At 43.7% G+C, this 13621-nt stretch overlaps 2 protein-coding genes across 5 annotated transcripts in view; one reads left to right on the top strand and one right to left on the bottom strand.

Moving 5' to 3' along the window:
* Nucleotides 1–6430, top strand: part of ZFYVE26 (zinc finger FYVE-type containing 26) — a 44649-nt gene extending 38219 nt beyond the window's left edge. For all 4 annotated transcript variants that reach the window (XM_068684189.1, XM_068684188.1, XM_068684187.1 and 1 more), the window contains exons 37-42: nt 120–322; nt 1113–1254; nt 1773–1832; nt 2147–2329; nt 3033–3077; nt 4103–6430. In XM_068684189.1, the coding sequence (XP_068540290.1) occupies nt 120–322; nt 1113–1254; nt 1773–1832; nt 2147–2329; nt 3033–3077; nt 4103–4312 (843 nt within the window). In that variant the 3' untranslated portion in view covers nt 4313–6430. The remainder of the gene's footprint in view (nt 1–119; nt 323–1112; nt 1255–1772; nt 1833–2146; nt 2330–3032; nt 3078–4102) is intronic.
* A 747-nt stretch (nt 6431–7177) lies between these two features.
* On the bottom strand, nt 7178–13533 carry LOC137857544 (retinol dehydrogenase 12-like). The gene is made up of 7 exons (XM_068684204.1): nt 13374–13533; nt 13142–13260; nt 12833–12988; nt 12077–12181; nt 11426–11635; nt 10384–10573; nt 7178–8628 (listed from the first exon to the last, which is right to left on the bottom strand). The coding sequence occupies exons 1-7, from the start codon at nt 13463–13465 to the stop codon at nt 8526–8528; spliced, it is 975 nt and encodes a 324-aa protein (XP_068540305.1). The 5' UTR covers nt 13466–13533; the 3' UTR covers nt 7178–8525.
* Nucleotides 13534–13621: the final 88 nt, after the last annotated feature.

Below are 13621 nucleotides of genomic sequence, written 5' to 3'. Positions count from 1 at the left end.
GCTTTAAAGAATTAAAGAAAACAGAGCATTGTGTGCTTTGTGTGAACACTTTATAGAGACAAGGATTAGAGAAGGTGGTTTACTCTGATCCATCTTAGTGTTGGATATATTTCTTCTAGGATCATGTTCGTGCTGCTATGACCTGCATTAGATTTTTCACTCATGGAGCAAAATCATACACTGAACTGGGAGGCAAACAAACATGGCTTGTGAAGATTAAGGACCATCTCAAAGTCTACCTGCAGGAGGTCTCGAGAAGTTCAGGAAGGAAAAAAATGGTATTCACATTTCGGAAGAAAATGTCTGCTGCAGATGTGTCGAGGTATGTATAAACAACAAGCTAAGTTATGGCAAAGAGGAAACTTCGGCTGTTAGTCTTCGCTTAATAGTTGTTTGGACTGAGTTTAGCTAACACATACTAGGGGGGCCTGACCAAGATCTGACTAGCTAGTTGCAAGTATAGGATTCCCATTACTTTTTCCCTCAGCTACACAGAATTTGAGCAATTATTTTTACTAAACAATCTAGTCTATCATCTACCTTTCTTCAATTTAAAAAAGAAATCAAACAAAAAAAAAACATTCCATGCACAGACAGTTATATTCGTCTGGCTATATTTGTTTGAATTGTAATTCAACTGTATACAAGTTACAGGCTTCAGTATTAACTGAATCCTTATGTTCAAAGAACGGAAGTGTAAATCTAGCCATATCTTTTGTACTTGGGCTTTTATATCTTGATTTTCTTTTTTTTTTCTTTCATATTTTCTAGGCTACACAGTAACTTAAAGTTGGAAGGAGTGGGTATAAAGAGGTCAAAAAGAGAGAGCAGATACTTATTTGGGATTCAGACTTCCTTGATCACTCTTTAGAACAATGCAAATAAGGTTCACCTGCAGCTTTCATTTGCTGAATGCACAAATCTAAAAATCTCATTGCTGTAGATTTGGCTACATGAAAAGTAGTCCAATAGTAACTAAAAAAATTACTGTTTGGAAATACATGTCATTTTGAAATATATTCAAGGAAGTAGTAAGTTTATACGAACAGTAATTGACACTTGGTCTGTTTCAAAATGAAGTGAGGTTGTTTTTTTTTTTTTTTCCTGCCTAGGCACATCAATACAGTTGATCTGCAGATGGAAGTAACTAAGTTCTTGCATCGATGTGAGATCTCAGGAACCTCTCAAATGACAGGTTCCTCCCTGCCCACACTCTTTGGAAACAATAGCATGAAAATGGATGTTGCTTGCAAGGTACTTACTGCTATTTAAAACACAGCTTTATTTTTCATCAGCAATACTAATGTGATATAGAGGTTGAAACATTTTATGGTTGGAGCAACATATGGTACTATTCATGGGCAAGTTACTTGTGTATGTATACAACCTACAGTTAATGAAAAAGTAGTGTTTTTCCTCAAAGTAGCAGAGAATACCTAAGAACCTGGAGCTTCTGTGCTCAAAATTCAAACTTTCAGAGGTGGAGGATCCCTCCTGTGTTTTGAAGCATGGCAAATAATGCTGCTATTGTAACCCTTCTTAACTTCAGCCCACCTTCATCTCTAGCTTACCCAGTGTTCCATAGTGAATCAATGTGACAACAGACCCCGTATTTGTTCTACTTCTTGTTGGGATGGTGGTGTTTTCTGTTGAAAAAATGTGTTGTCTTCTGGACTCTAGGCAAAATCTAGAAATGCAAGCATTATTATTTAACAATATGTCACAAAAAAGGAACATGCATTCTCAAACTCGTCTGATGCCTCTCTTTTCAGGTCATGTTGGAAGGCAAAAACATTGAGGAGGGATTTGGGATTGCCTTCAGAGTCCTTCAGGTATGGAAAAATCTGGTAGAACTATTACTATTACCAAAGAACCTACTGCGAAGAACAGTAGTTTAAGCAAAAGATTTTTGCCAAAGGTCTTTCAATCCACAAAATGGAAAATCTCTTATGAGAGAGGTCACTAGTTCAAGTCTTAAACGTAAGTAAGTTGCAAGAGCAACTTATTTATGTTTATATGTATCTATGCGCAAGAGCATAGTGTGGTATTTTGTCCTCAGCAGAGATTATCTCAATCATGTAGAGTCCCTCTGAGAAAACCTGCTGAGGATGTTTAACATGTTGCTCTGGTGTTCAACTACCTCTAGGACTTCCAGCTGGAGGCTACAGAAGTGTACAGCAAAGTGGCCAAGCAGCTGGTGAAGCAGCAGAAGTACAGTGAGATCCGGCAGCTCCTCAAGTGTGTCAGTGAGTCTGGAGTGGCAGCCAAAAATGATGGGGATAACATTATCCTAAACTGCCTAAATGAATTCAAGAACATACCTGCTGAGGTAATTCTGTTCTGTATTATGTCCCTTTTGAAGTAATGTGGGTAAATACAGTACAGGCTACAGAGAGACCATCCTGTGCTTCTCTTCTAGTAGTATCTTCAAACATTCTGGCTCTGTACTGCATGCGTTGTTTAAAGGTGGGAGTGTGTATTTTCCTTCCTTAAGCTAGCTCCTTTGAGAGGAGATGATAGTCTACCCTGCACTTCCCAAATGAGAACCCACGGCAGGGAGAGAATCTTTTCCTGACAGGACCCTGCTAAATGCTCCTGACTCAGGTGGGAGGTGTTCCCTGCAGTGAAATTTCCTTTGCTAACACGGAGGATATGTGGAGATAGACCAGCTGCCTCCGCTGGAAACAGCTTTAAGATTCCCTTTACCTACCACAGTGTCCTTTCCATTCTTGTGAAGAAAGCAGGTGTCCCCTAGCCTGACTAATAGAGCTTGGTAGAGGACAAGAGATTGACCTCTTAGTATTCTCTAGGGATACCCCACAGACAAGGCAGGTAGAAGAAAGCTGTGGTAAAGGGAGCAATTGGACTTCGTATTTTCTGTGTGTACAGTTGTGGTGGTTGGTGTCATGTAAACATCTAGCTGTGACCTCAGCAGCCCTTCCTCTTGGTAGAGGTTTGGTCCCTGAAAGAGTGAAGGCTTGCAAACAGTAGTCACTCTGAATGTGAACACCTTTTTCCTTCTTTGGATACAGGATCTGGATAATCTGATCCAGGATATGGACAGTGATGAAAACAAGGTACGTATAAGCACAGTAAAGGAACTCCTTTAGCAGAAGTTGAACAGCCTAGTCTTGGTCTGAAGGCGTTGTGCTCTCTTCCAGCATCTTCTCTCTCATCCTCACCCAAGTCAAAATTTTGATGGCCACTTCCTAGATTGTCGAAATCAGTGAGTTGGTTAAGGCTGTGGTGATTGAGTGTAGAGCTGTGAGATGAAGATATCGAGTGATGTTATCCTTATTAATTCATTGACAGTCCTTGGGGCGAGAGCTAGCCATTGTAATAGTGGGAAGAAGAGTTTTTCGGAGATACCTTTAAGGTGGCCATTTCAGCTTATCATTCTTTCAGGATTATACTGTTTTTATTGTGATGGGAGTTAATAAAACTTCTTCCATTCTGTTATACACTTTTCCTCTTAGAGGAAATGAGGCCTGAACTACTTGTATTTAGTTAGCTTAAATACCAGCCTGCCAAGCCCCCGCAGAGTCATTCTCTGTGAACTCTGGATGCATGTTCGTAGATAAAGAGACTGTGGTTCAGAGTTGCACTGTCATAGATCCTGAGGGGCATAATTAGGAATAAAATCTAAAAATTTGTGACTTCTCTGTCTTGCTCCAAGTGACAGACTCAGTGTTTTATGTGGATTGAAAAATGGGCTTTTAGGTCTGCCTTTTATGCAAGATTTGGTACTGAAATATATTAGCTCTTCTAGAAGAACAATAGAAGAGCAGTACAAGAAAATGACTCTTTTATAATCTTTCTCATGGGGATATGGTAACTTAATGCACAAAATAGGATTATTAATGTTGATTTCATGGTGATACTGTAAAGGACTTTCCATAGGAGACAAACTGAGCAAAATACTTGTCTATTAATCTTTCACATTGGGATCTGTTCTGTGCAATACTCTGCTTCATAATATACTGCTACTGCCTTGTACAAGAAGCTTCTGAGCTAGATAATTCCAGTGAATCCTTGCTTAAGCTCGTTGTGTTAGCTTGCCATAGTTTTCTAACTGAGTTCTGCCTGCTTTTTTCTGCTTCAGATCCAAGCGTACCTGATGTGCAACAAGTTGCGTTCTGCCTATCTGGTCTCGGTGAGACAGGAGAAGACCAGAGCAGTGCAGCTTGTCCAGCACGTGCGCCAGCTGGCTGAGAACAGTGGAGAAGATGTTGTGCAGGCTATCTGTACCCAGTGGCTTGCCGTGCACCAGCCCAAAATGAGAAATCGCCTTGCCCAGGGCAGTAGGAAGTAATTGACGTTTCGCCATCATGCAGAAGGGGAAGACTTCAAGACAGCTTAAAGGCATGCAGTTCACCAGTCTGTTGGTAAAAGGGACGTCTCCTGACTTGTGTTGGTGGCAAATGGAAGCTGCTAATGTGCCTCTGGTTGAAAGGAAGGGAACTAAATTACAAGTGCCAGTATTTTGACAGTGACTACCTCAGGGTGTTTTTGGGGTATTTCTTTGATTGGGGGGGTGGGAGGGTGGCATTTTCAAACTGAACAAGCAAGATTTTAGGTTTATGGAAGAGAGCACTTGTGTTTTTTAGAAATGCACTGACCTTTATCGCATGTATTTTATTTCTAATCCAGAAAACCTGTATAGAGAGGAGAGAAAAATCTCACCAGCTCAGTGTAGCCTGAAGTATAAAACTTTGTGGTTGTGGGTTTCCTGTAAATTTTTTCAAGATTGGAGAGATCTTTTACAAAGACTGAAATTTAGAGATGATTGTTTTTAAAGCCTCTATAAAAATTATTGCTACCTTCCCTCCCCCTCGTTCCCCCAGTGCAGTGTGCTCGACTTCTTTAGTTTGTTTGAAAAGGTATGAACTGATTCTTCATGGCAGGATTCTGCTGACCACTTGCACTGTCTGATGTCCATAGTGCAATTGAGTCCTTATTAGGTGGATGAAGTTATATAGGGCATATCTGGCAAAGGGACTACAAATGGAAAATCCTTTTTTTTTTTTTTTAATTGCCTACCTCTTTCTTTGCTATGGTAATATCCAATAAAGTGTTGTGATGCAGCTTTATCACTGAGCAGATGCCAGTAAATTTCAGGTATGGCAGGAAATATGGAAAGATAGAGCTCTGGTAAAGTTCAGCAGGCACTCTGTATTCCTATCACACAGGACTTTTTGTTTTTGTTTCTTAGGAATATAATCTGTCCCTGACAGGTACAACAGAACGCTAGTCTGAATTTGTATTAACTGGACATACTGTATAGATTGTCATGCCAGGCTTTGCTCTGGAGTGCATTAGACAGTATTCTGTGGTGCAAGGAATGGGACAGTAGCTTCTGTGCAGAATTTGTCTGTATGGTTGGGGCTTACTGTGACTAGAAACAGAATAAATTCCTAGGGTTAATTGGTTTCACGAAAGAGCACATATCTTTATGTAATTTTTGTGTTGAAGGATGCATAAAGAAGCAGCTGAGTGGGACATGAGAAATGAGCAGAAGAAAGGTAGACAGCAGTAGGACCTTCTAAAAGAAACAACACACAACGTGGCCATGAGAGTTTGTTTGCCGTTAGCGTGTACTTCAGCACGAGAGGTGGGAAAACTAGTTCACTTTTTTGTTAGATTGTTTTTTTACTTTCTTCGAAAGAAACAACAGTATTTCTGAAGTGTAATATTACTGCAATATAACTTAGTACATAAAACAATTGAGACTGTTCTGTACTACCCCTGAACTCACTGTAGTGACAGAATGGGCTTCCATAGCATTGAAAGGGACTTGCTCTATCTCCTTTGGGTGTTTCAGGAGCTGTGCTCCACTGACACTAACCACATTTAGATTTCAGAATCTCCCAATCACAGATTTGCACAATCTCATTAGTGAGCAGTACTAATGAAAGCTGCTTTTGTTTTCTTGGCCAAACTGACCTAGCTTGCCATCAGCTTAGAGCTGTTAGGCTAATCCTAAAACGTGACACTATCTATCTCTGACTTCTAACTCACTTCCAAATAACAAGGGGGGAGGTTCTACTGTAGATGTGCTTTTCTGTAATACCTACACTTCTGCTCAAGTTCTTTACAGCTGTATAGAGCACAGAGTGGAGTTTGTCACGCAGACCGGTCAGTTCTATACCTGCCTTTCTCCTTGACCTCTTTGCACTGTACCTTATGCACTTTATACAGTGTTTGTTGTAATTTGATGTTCTTAACCTGGAATTGTAGGGATCTATCTTTTACTGGAACTGGAATTTTGATCTTGACCGACTGCCTTGTGTCATGAATAGTGCAATTATCAGGAGGCTTTGAATTTTTGAGCTTCAGAAATGAATCGAGTACTGCCATTTAAACTTTCTATATTAATGACCAAGGATTGTTTACAATGGGGAAAAAAATAGAATAAAGTGTTCTGACTGAAGGTTTCTATATATCTTCTGTTTGCTTTTTATCTCAGCATAGCTGGGACTCTTGTTCTAGATTTGTATTTTGCTTTTGGCTATGCTCAACAGATGAACTAGAAAAGGAAGAATTGTTCTGTCATGCAAAAATTTCTTTGCTGTAACATCCTCAATATTTAGAGCAACTGGAATATCACCTCTTCAGAGGTCATGCCAGTAGCTAGCTCAGCTTATACATGGACTCTCACAGACTGGTAATCCTCCTCAGAGAGCTTTGCAAGGTAATGTAACTCTCTCTTACAATGCTCCCCTTAAGGCAGCTAAATGAGCTTAAGATCTCATTTTACAGATCAACCTAGAAGGTATAAGTGACTTGCCCAAGGTCAGATAGGGATAGACGCTCTATGTAATATATAGTTGCATGTCTTAGATTGAATCTACCCACAATCTGACTTCTTAAAGAAGAGCACTGACCTGCAAGGGAAAAATATATGGCCTAGGGAAGCTTCTGCACTTTTTTTTTTTCCTGTTTATCCTGAAAGCCACTTTCAAGATTGAAGACTTGCACAGAGAAAGCAACCCCAGCTTGCCCTGGTAGATAACATGCCACTGCTACATTGTAGCTGTGGGAGGAAAAAAGGTCAAGTGACAGGGAGAAACGCAAAGGGACTTGAAGATGTAACCCAAACAGACTTCCTAAGTTAGACAGGTAGAGTTGTCACCAACACCAAGTAAACTGCTGCAACATTTCTGAAGGAAGATACATCTTCTCTTGCTGAAAAAGATGGCTTTATTTAATTTTACTCAGAGGTAGCACAGGACTAATCTTCATGGATAGCTTCTAGACAGCATTAATCATAAAATTAGTATTTGCTTTCCAAAACTGGCAGTTGTTCAGAAGAATGTTCATATACAGATCCAAACACTTCTGGATTTTTTCAGACACAGAAGATAATCTTATAAGCTGGGGCACTTGTTTTCTAGCTGCTTAACTCTTTTAGAAATAATCTCTGATTATGGGTCCCATTATAGCAGTCTGCACTGGACTCCCAAGACAGTGGTCTCATGAGCATCTGGATTGACTGAGCTGCCGCCTGAACATGCAGGCTACTGTATGGAGCAACTGCTAGACAAACATACAAGTTTCAGTGCAAGTCTTATTTTTGTCCTGTAACTAAATTGACCATAATATTAAGATAGGTCCCCACTTCAGCTATTCAGCTCAAGATAGTTTACTGTTAAAGCAATGTTAAAGTCTCAAAAACATGACTTCTTTCTCAACTCAGTTGATTATTTTTTTAATTAATTTTGCTTTTTCCTAGGTTTGTAAATCAATTAGAGCACAGCTCAGGCTTTTGTTGTGACAACTTATACCATCTCTGTTCAGTGTTTCAAAGCAGAGCTGTTAATTGTTTTGAGTAACGTAACTTGTCAATGCACAATTGCAGCCTTCCTGCAGCTTTTAACCTCCCAGTCAGCTGCACTGAGAGCTGGGTTCTCAAAAGCTATACCAACCTTCAGTTAACTTACTACAATCAAGGAACAAGATACTTCAGTGGCTAGAGGCCAAGTTCTGACAATATGGAGAACAGCATTTAATTCCAATTAAAATCTTTACCTAATGCTTAGTACAAAAAGGCTAGCACCTGTTTCTGTGTACTTGAAAGCACATTATGTGTGTCTGCCAGTAACCTGAATGCTTGTACTCCACCATATCATATAGAACGTAAGTTTAGCATCCTACCTTTTTTTAATTACTACTATGGAGGAAAAACAAAACAAAACACAAGCTTTCAATACAGGTGATCTAATCCTAAAATGGTAACCTCCATTTCTAGTCTAAAGACAGAACAGCCACCTCTGGCTGTTGCGAGAGATATCAAAGGTTGCTCACTGCACTGGTGCTCTAATTCTTAGCTACAAAAGGAGACTGGTTGCTTACTAATCTCAATCCTTAAGTGCCCTATTCCAGAAGTCCCTATCAGATTGTGCCCACAGAACCATCGTGAGGGCAGCTGAAGTATCAGCCTTCTTGTCTTGAGTTCTCTCGGCAGTGCTCTTCCCAGGAGCAGCATCGCTGTGCTCAGCCAGGTATACACTTGAGGTGTGCACTGCTCAGTCCCACTGGATGCCGAGGAGCTCACAGCTCACGTTCCAGAGCTTCTTTGCTGTCTCATCATCTCGACCCCACGAAGATACATATGCTGGCTGGCAATCACTGTAAGGGAAACATTTTTATTTTTTTATTTTTAAATCAAAGATATTCAGTTACATTAGCACACTGAAGTGGCTATGGTAAAGTGAAGGAAGTGCTTTTTTTTGCCCATTTAACTTCAAGACTAATTGAAGGAAGGGTGGGGAAAGCTATCCAGCAAATGAGCAAGCACTCCTGCTCAGCAACTGTGAGAAACTTTTCTTTCCAGCTGGCTAGGGAAGAATCACTCCCTATGGCACCAAGAACTGGTGAGTGAGTCTATCTCTGTCTGCTACCTTGATCTTTACAGATCTTTATATACCTGCATAGGCTCTGCTCTTCTGTGTAAGTTCTCCTTTGTACTACTAAAAAGGGCTATACATTTTAACCAAGCTTCTTCAGGACCACCTTTTTTTTAGCAAACTACAAAAGAGCCCCTCAAACAGCCCTTTGTTCTAAACTATTTAATCCCTCCTATTCATCCCACTATATTGCCACTGCATGAAAGGCAAAGCTGCATCTGAATACTAATACTGTAATAACCATGTATGGGCTCACATTATCCCCTTTTCCATTGTCCTCTGAACTGCAGCGCTTTTCTTCTCAGCTCCTACCCTCAGACAGAACAGTGTCTGGAAGAGGGATCACGTGTTCTCATCTGTAATGCTAGATGCTGCAAATCGCACGGAAGTTTAAGAGAACAGATGACACTTTATCTGATGAAATCTGAGATTTCTATCCATGCTAGTGTGTTTTTTTTACAGCCCCAAATGCTCAGTCTCTCATGTTCCTGAATACCTGTAGATTCCTTTTTTAATGTGTACACTTATCTTTTATATTCTGTTGCCTGGAAAGGGGAAAGACTTTGAGGCCAGTCCAAGGTAAAACCAGGCCCACATGTGAATTACTGTTAAAGTTATTCCTTTCCCAACAGATTTGTTTATGACTTTAAAATCCACCAAGGTTTTCTGCACTCCAGTATGTAAGTGCTCCACTTAATCTTCCCTGCACGACCGTCTGTCCAATGTATAAATAGATGTTTTATATTCTGTAAGTGTGATTTAGATATGCAAACTCCCAAGTGAAGATCAAAGTCACTACAGAGACAAAGCTGGTCACTTACCACATGAGAGGAAAGCTCTGCAAAGGCTCCAATACTATCCATGTGGGGAAAAGTGGACAAGTTTTCAAAATACAGCCACTATACCCACTAGGAGGCTGACAGACACAACTGAAGGAAGCTGTTCAAAGGGTAGTCTCCACCTCTAGGATGATGATAACTTGCACCTGAAAATCTCACCTCCTAGTTGTGCAGCACCATCAAGCCTCTCTTCTCTCTGGGCGCACAGGCCCTTTTTGCTCCAGTGGGGAAAAACACCAAAAAGAACCAGACTGGTCTGTCCAAGCTTGACTCAAGCAAACTCGTTAACTACACGCTTCTGCTGCAGAGTGATTTACTTCAGTGTAAGACAGATTGTGATCAGAGCTCTAAGAATGTGACAGCCTTTCCTCCACTTCGAGTACAGCAATACTCCTAGCCCTAAAGGAACTGCTACTGTGTGATGTGTTGCACAGCCCAGGGATCCCTACCAACACAATGTCCATTGCAACAGTTATGGAAGGGATAATGCTCTAGTATTTACCACCTTCAGTCTTCCTGGCATGAGTTGCACCAGCCTCTTGCATAGTCCCTTCTTAATGAAGAATGTCAGTAACACTCGTTTTCTAAGCCAGCAAGGTTTCCTTCCACAGTACATCATTCCATCAGCTTGTACCCACCTGAAATACTGCCCACTCACAGATTCTAGCTCCTCTGCTACTGCACAGTACACACTGGTCTGAGCTCCTTCCCAAGGAGTCTTCAAGAAGAATGAGAATATTCTCCACAGCCACGTCATTGCAACCGAGTGCCGGACCAGCTCAGTATAGACAGAGCCAGGGTGGAGAGCGTTTGCTGTAACTTTAGTGCCTATGGGAAAAGAAAGTTCAGGACAGAACAGCACATGTCAGAGTGCCTTTAAACAAGGAGGTAACACCCTCCTCAATTCTAGCTGCAAATATTCTGTAACTTAACGGAGTCCAGCAATTGATACAGAGAGAGGCAGTGAGATTCTTAGTAGGTACTGCTTGCTGGAGCACTTCCCCACTCCCTTTCAAACACCGCAGTCATTTACAGGTCTTCTGTAAAACAACATGCTGAGCAGCCTGGGTGCTCTAACAGCAGCAATTCCCATCAGGCTTTGACAGCACTAGTTTTCTTTAACTTACTGTACTACTAATTAATGTACTACTACTAGAGAAGACACTGCTTTTGTTTTAGTAAGATAAATACTAAAGTTTATGAAAAGGACTGAATAATAAGGCTGTGAATACATTGTGACTTAAGAGGTACTGTCTAGTCCTGGGCTTCTGTTTTACAGGCCTTCAGCACTAAAACCAGCCACATCTGCCTTGGCTTTTCCATTGCAGACTGCAATTTGACACAAGTACAACTTTTTTTTTGTTTGTTATGTCAGTGGAATCTTAACAAACACAATTATCTGCTTGGATGCTGTCGGTTTTTGAGAAGCACCAAATTTAAATCCTTTCAACTGTGCCAGGCTACTGAACTCCCCTGTCCTGTTGCTGGAAAGGCAATTGGTGCATCAAGTTTCCTGGTTCCACAGACAGGAGCTATCCTTCCAAAGGATAGCTATCCTTCCTGTCTCAAACAGTTTCATTTCTGCACAGCTAATTTCCAGACCTTTCTGCAATCCACCTTCCTCACCCACATAGCTCAACAACCAAGCAAAACACTGCTCCGCTCTCCTCTGGGACTTACCTTGCAGCCGCCTCGCCAGCTCCCGGGTGAAAAGCACGTTGGCCAACTTGCTGTGACAGTAGGCGAGGCCGCGATTGTAGCTCTTCTCACCATTGAGGTCATGGAAGCGGATTCGGCCCCCGTGATGACCCAGTGAGGACACGTTGATTATGCGGGCTGGGGCCGACTGCTTCAGGCGCTCCAGCAACAGGAAGGTTAGAAGAAAGTGACCTAGGGTTCAGAGGAAACTCAGTCTTTCTCTAAAGGGTTCCCCTCCTGGAATTTCAAAGTACTTTCAACATCTTACTTCTGCATCATAGCTTACTGCTTTCCTTATTCCAGGGGAAAAGACCACCCACTGAATCAACAACTCAAGCTTTTTGGGGCCATTATGTTCTACTCCTCAGCTTCAAAGAGCTGGAACTGTTATACGTGGCAGACATCCCGGGTAATATCTACAGATCCTTAAATTAAGTCCATGATAAGCAAAGCCATTGCATTATTTTTTTTCACGACACTTGAACCCCAAAGAAAGCAGCTTCCATCCCCAGAGCTCTACCTCTGGGCTTCCATTCCATCACAAGAAAGAAGGACGGAAACACCTGGAAGGAGAATTACCCTCTGGCATTTTGTCACAGATACTGAATGCAAACACGACTCCACAGGCCTTACCAAGATGATTGACTCCCAGGTGCATCTCAAAGCCATCAGCTGTCTTGGAGTACGGGCATAACATTACCCCAGCATTATTAATGAGGATATGAAGCTCCTTCTCCTCTGCGAGTGTAAACACATCATTAAATAGGGGAACAATGACAGAAGACAGCCACAAGTCAGCCAAAAAAATCCCCACCCATGCCTATGTTGCAGCCACATTGTCCCTGTAAAATAAAGATAATTGTCCTACCACAAATCCATTCACAGCCTCTGGCAGGCCCTGCTGCCAACCACAGCGCCCAATGTGGTACGGAGATATGTGGGTCAGGAATTTGGCATTTGCTAAAAAGCCCCTGGTGCCAGCACACAACCCGCTTCTTCCCTGGGCACGCAGACAACAGCGGAGCGGAGCTGCCCTCCAGGAGAGGCTCCTCTTTCTGCCTTTGCCCAGAGCAGAGATCGTCGCACAGTTCCAGATACAGCAACGCCAAGCACAGAACAATTCCAGATTCAGCAAATGAAATCCACATAACGAAGGGGAAGATATTTTCATAGTCACATCAGCAGCACGCAGCACTTGCGCAACACCCTCAGCTGCACTTTGAAACCTCCTCCAGTATCGTGGACTGGAAGCCACCAGCGGTTCTGGGACCGGAGCAGGGAAACATTGCTCCCCGGGCACTGTGCTGCACCCCCTTCCCTAGCTCCGAGGGGCGGGCACCGGTCAGTGACAAAATACGCTCACTGAAAAGAAGGACCCGGGGGCCTCACCTGCTAGAAAGCTGTCAGCGAACTCCCGGATGGACTTGGTGTCGGCCAAGTCCAGCTTTTTCACAAGGACCTGCGGGTTCCCTGTCTCAGCGCGGATCTCACTGGCTGCGGCTTCTCCCTTCGCTGTGTCTCTGCAAGCGATGATCACCCGCGCCCCTGCAAGGCAGAAAGAGCAGGGACAGGAGCCGAGAGGTCCCCGCAGGAGCCGAGAGGTCCCCGCAGGCTCAGGGGCAGCAGCAAAAAAAAAAATAAAAGCGAGACCCGGCGGGGCCGTGCTGCCGGCCCGGTGCCGGTGCCGGTGCCGCTCACCTCTCCGCGCCAGCTCCCGCGCCGTCTCCTTGCCGATGCCGGTGTTGGCCCCGGTGATGACGGCCGCCCTCCCGTCCAGCCGGGCCGCAGACTCGCAGCGCCCGCCCGCCACGAACCGCCTGGGGGGGAGAGGGGAGACACGGCCGGGAGGGAGCTGCCGGGCACGGACAGACACACAGACGGACAGACAGACAGACAGACGCCCCCGCCGCCCGCCCGGCCCGGCCCGTACCTGATGCGCGGCGCGGCGGCCAGCAGCAGCAGCGGGACGCCGACGGCAGCGCCCAGCGCGGCCCCCCAGCAGCTCAGCCCCGCCGCCGCCATCGCCGCCGCCGCCACCCGCACTGCCCGCCCCGCCCCGCCCCGCCCCGCCTGTAAGGACTACAACTCCCAGCAGGCACCGCGCGCCGACAGGACCCCTCGCCTCACTGGGGCTCTCCGAATTAGTGCCTGATGAAACTTCTCGCCTCAGCGCCGCCG

Source organism: Anas acuta, chromosome 5 (genome assembly GCF_963932015.1).
Source record: "Anas acuta chromosome 5, bAnaAcu1.1, whole genome shotgun sequence".
In the NCBI taxonomy this organism is placed as follows: Eukaryota; Metazoa; Chordata; class Aves; order Anseriformes; family Anatidae; genus Anas; species Anas acuta.
This window is presented reverse-complemented; position numbering and strand designations above follow the sequence as displayed.

Bases quoted from the DNA above. Each gene is read 5' to 3' on its own strand.
- LOC137857544 (XM_068684204.1), bottom strand. From the start codon at position 13,465: ATGGCGGCGGCGGGGCTGAGCTGCTGGGGGGCCGCGCTGGGCGCTGCC. The intron at 11,636-12,076 runs GTAAGGCCTGTG...TCTGAACCCTAG, and splicing joins CCTGGGAGTCAATCATCTTG to GTCACTTTCTTCTAACCTTC. The intron at 8,629-10,383 runs GTGGGTACAAGC...TTTCCCTTACAG, and splicing joins GTGAGTGGGCAGTATTTCAG to TGATTGCCAGCCAGCATATG.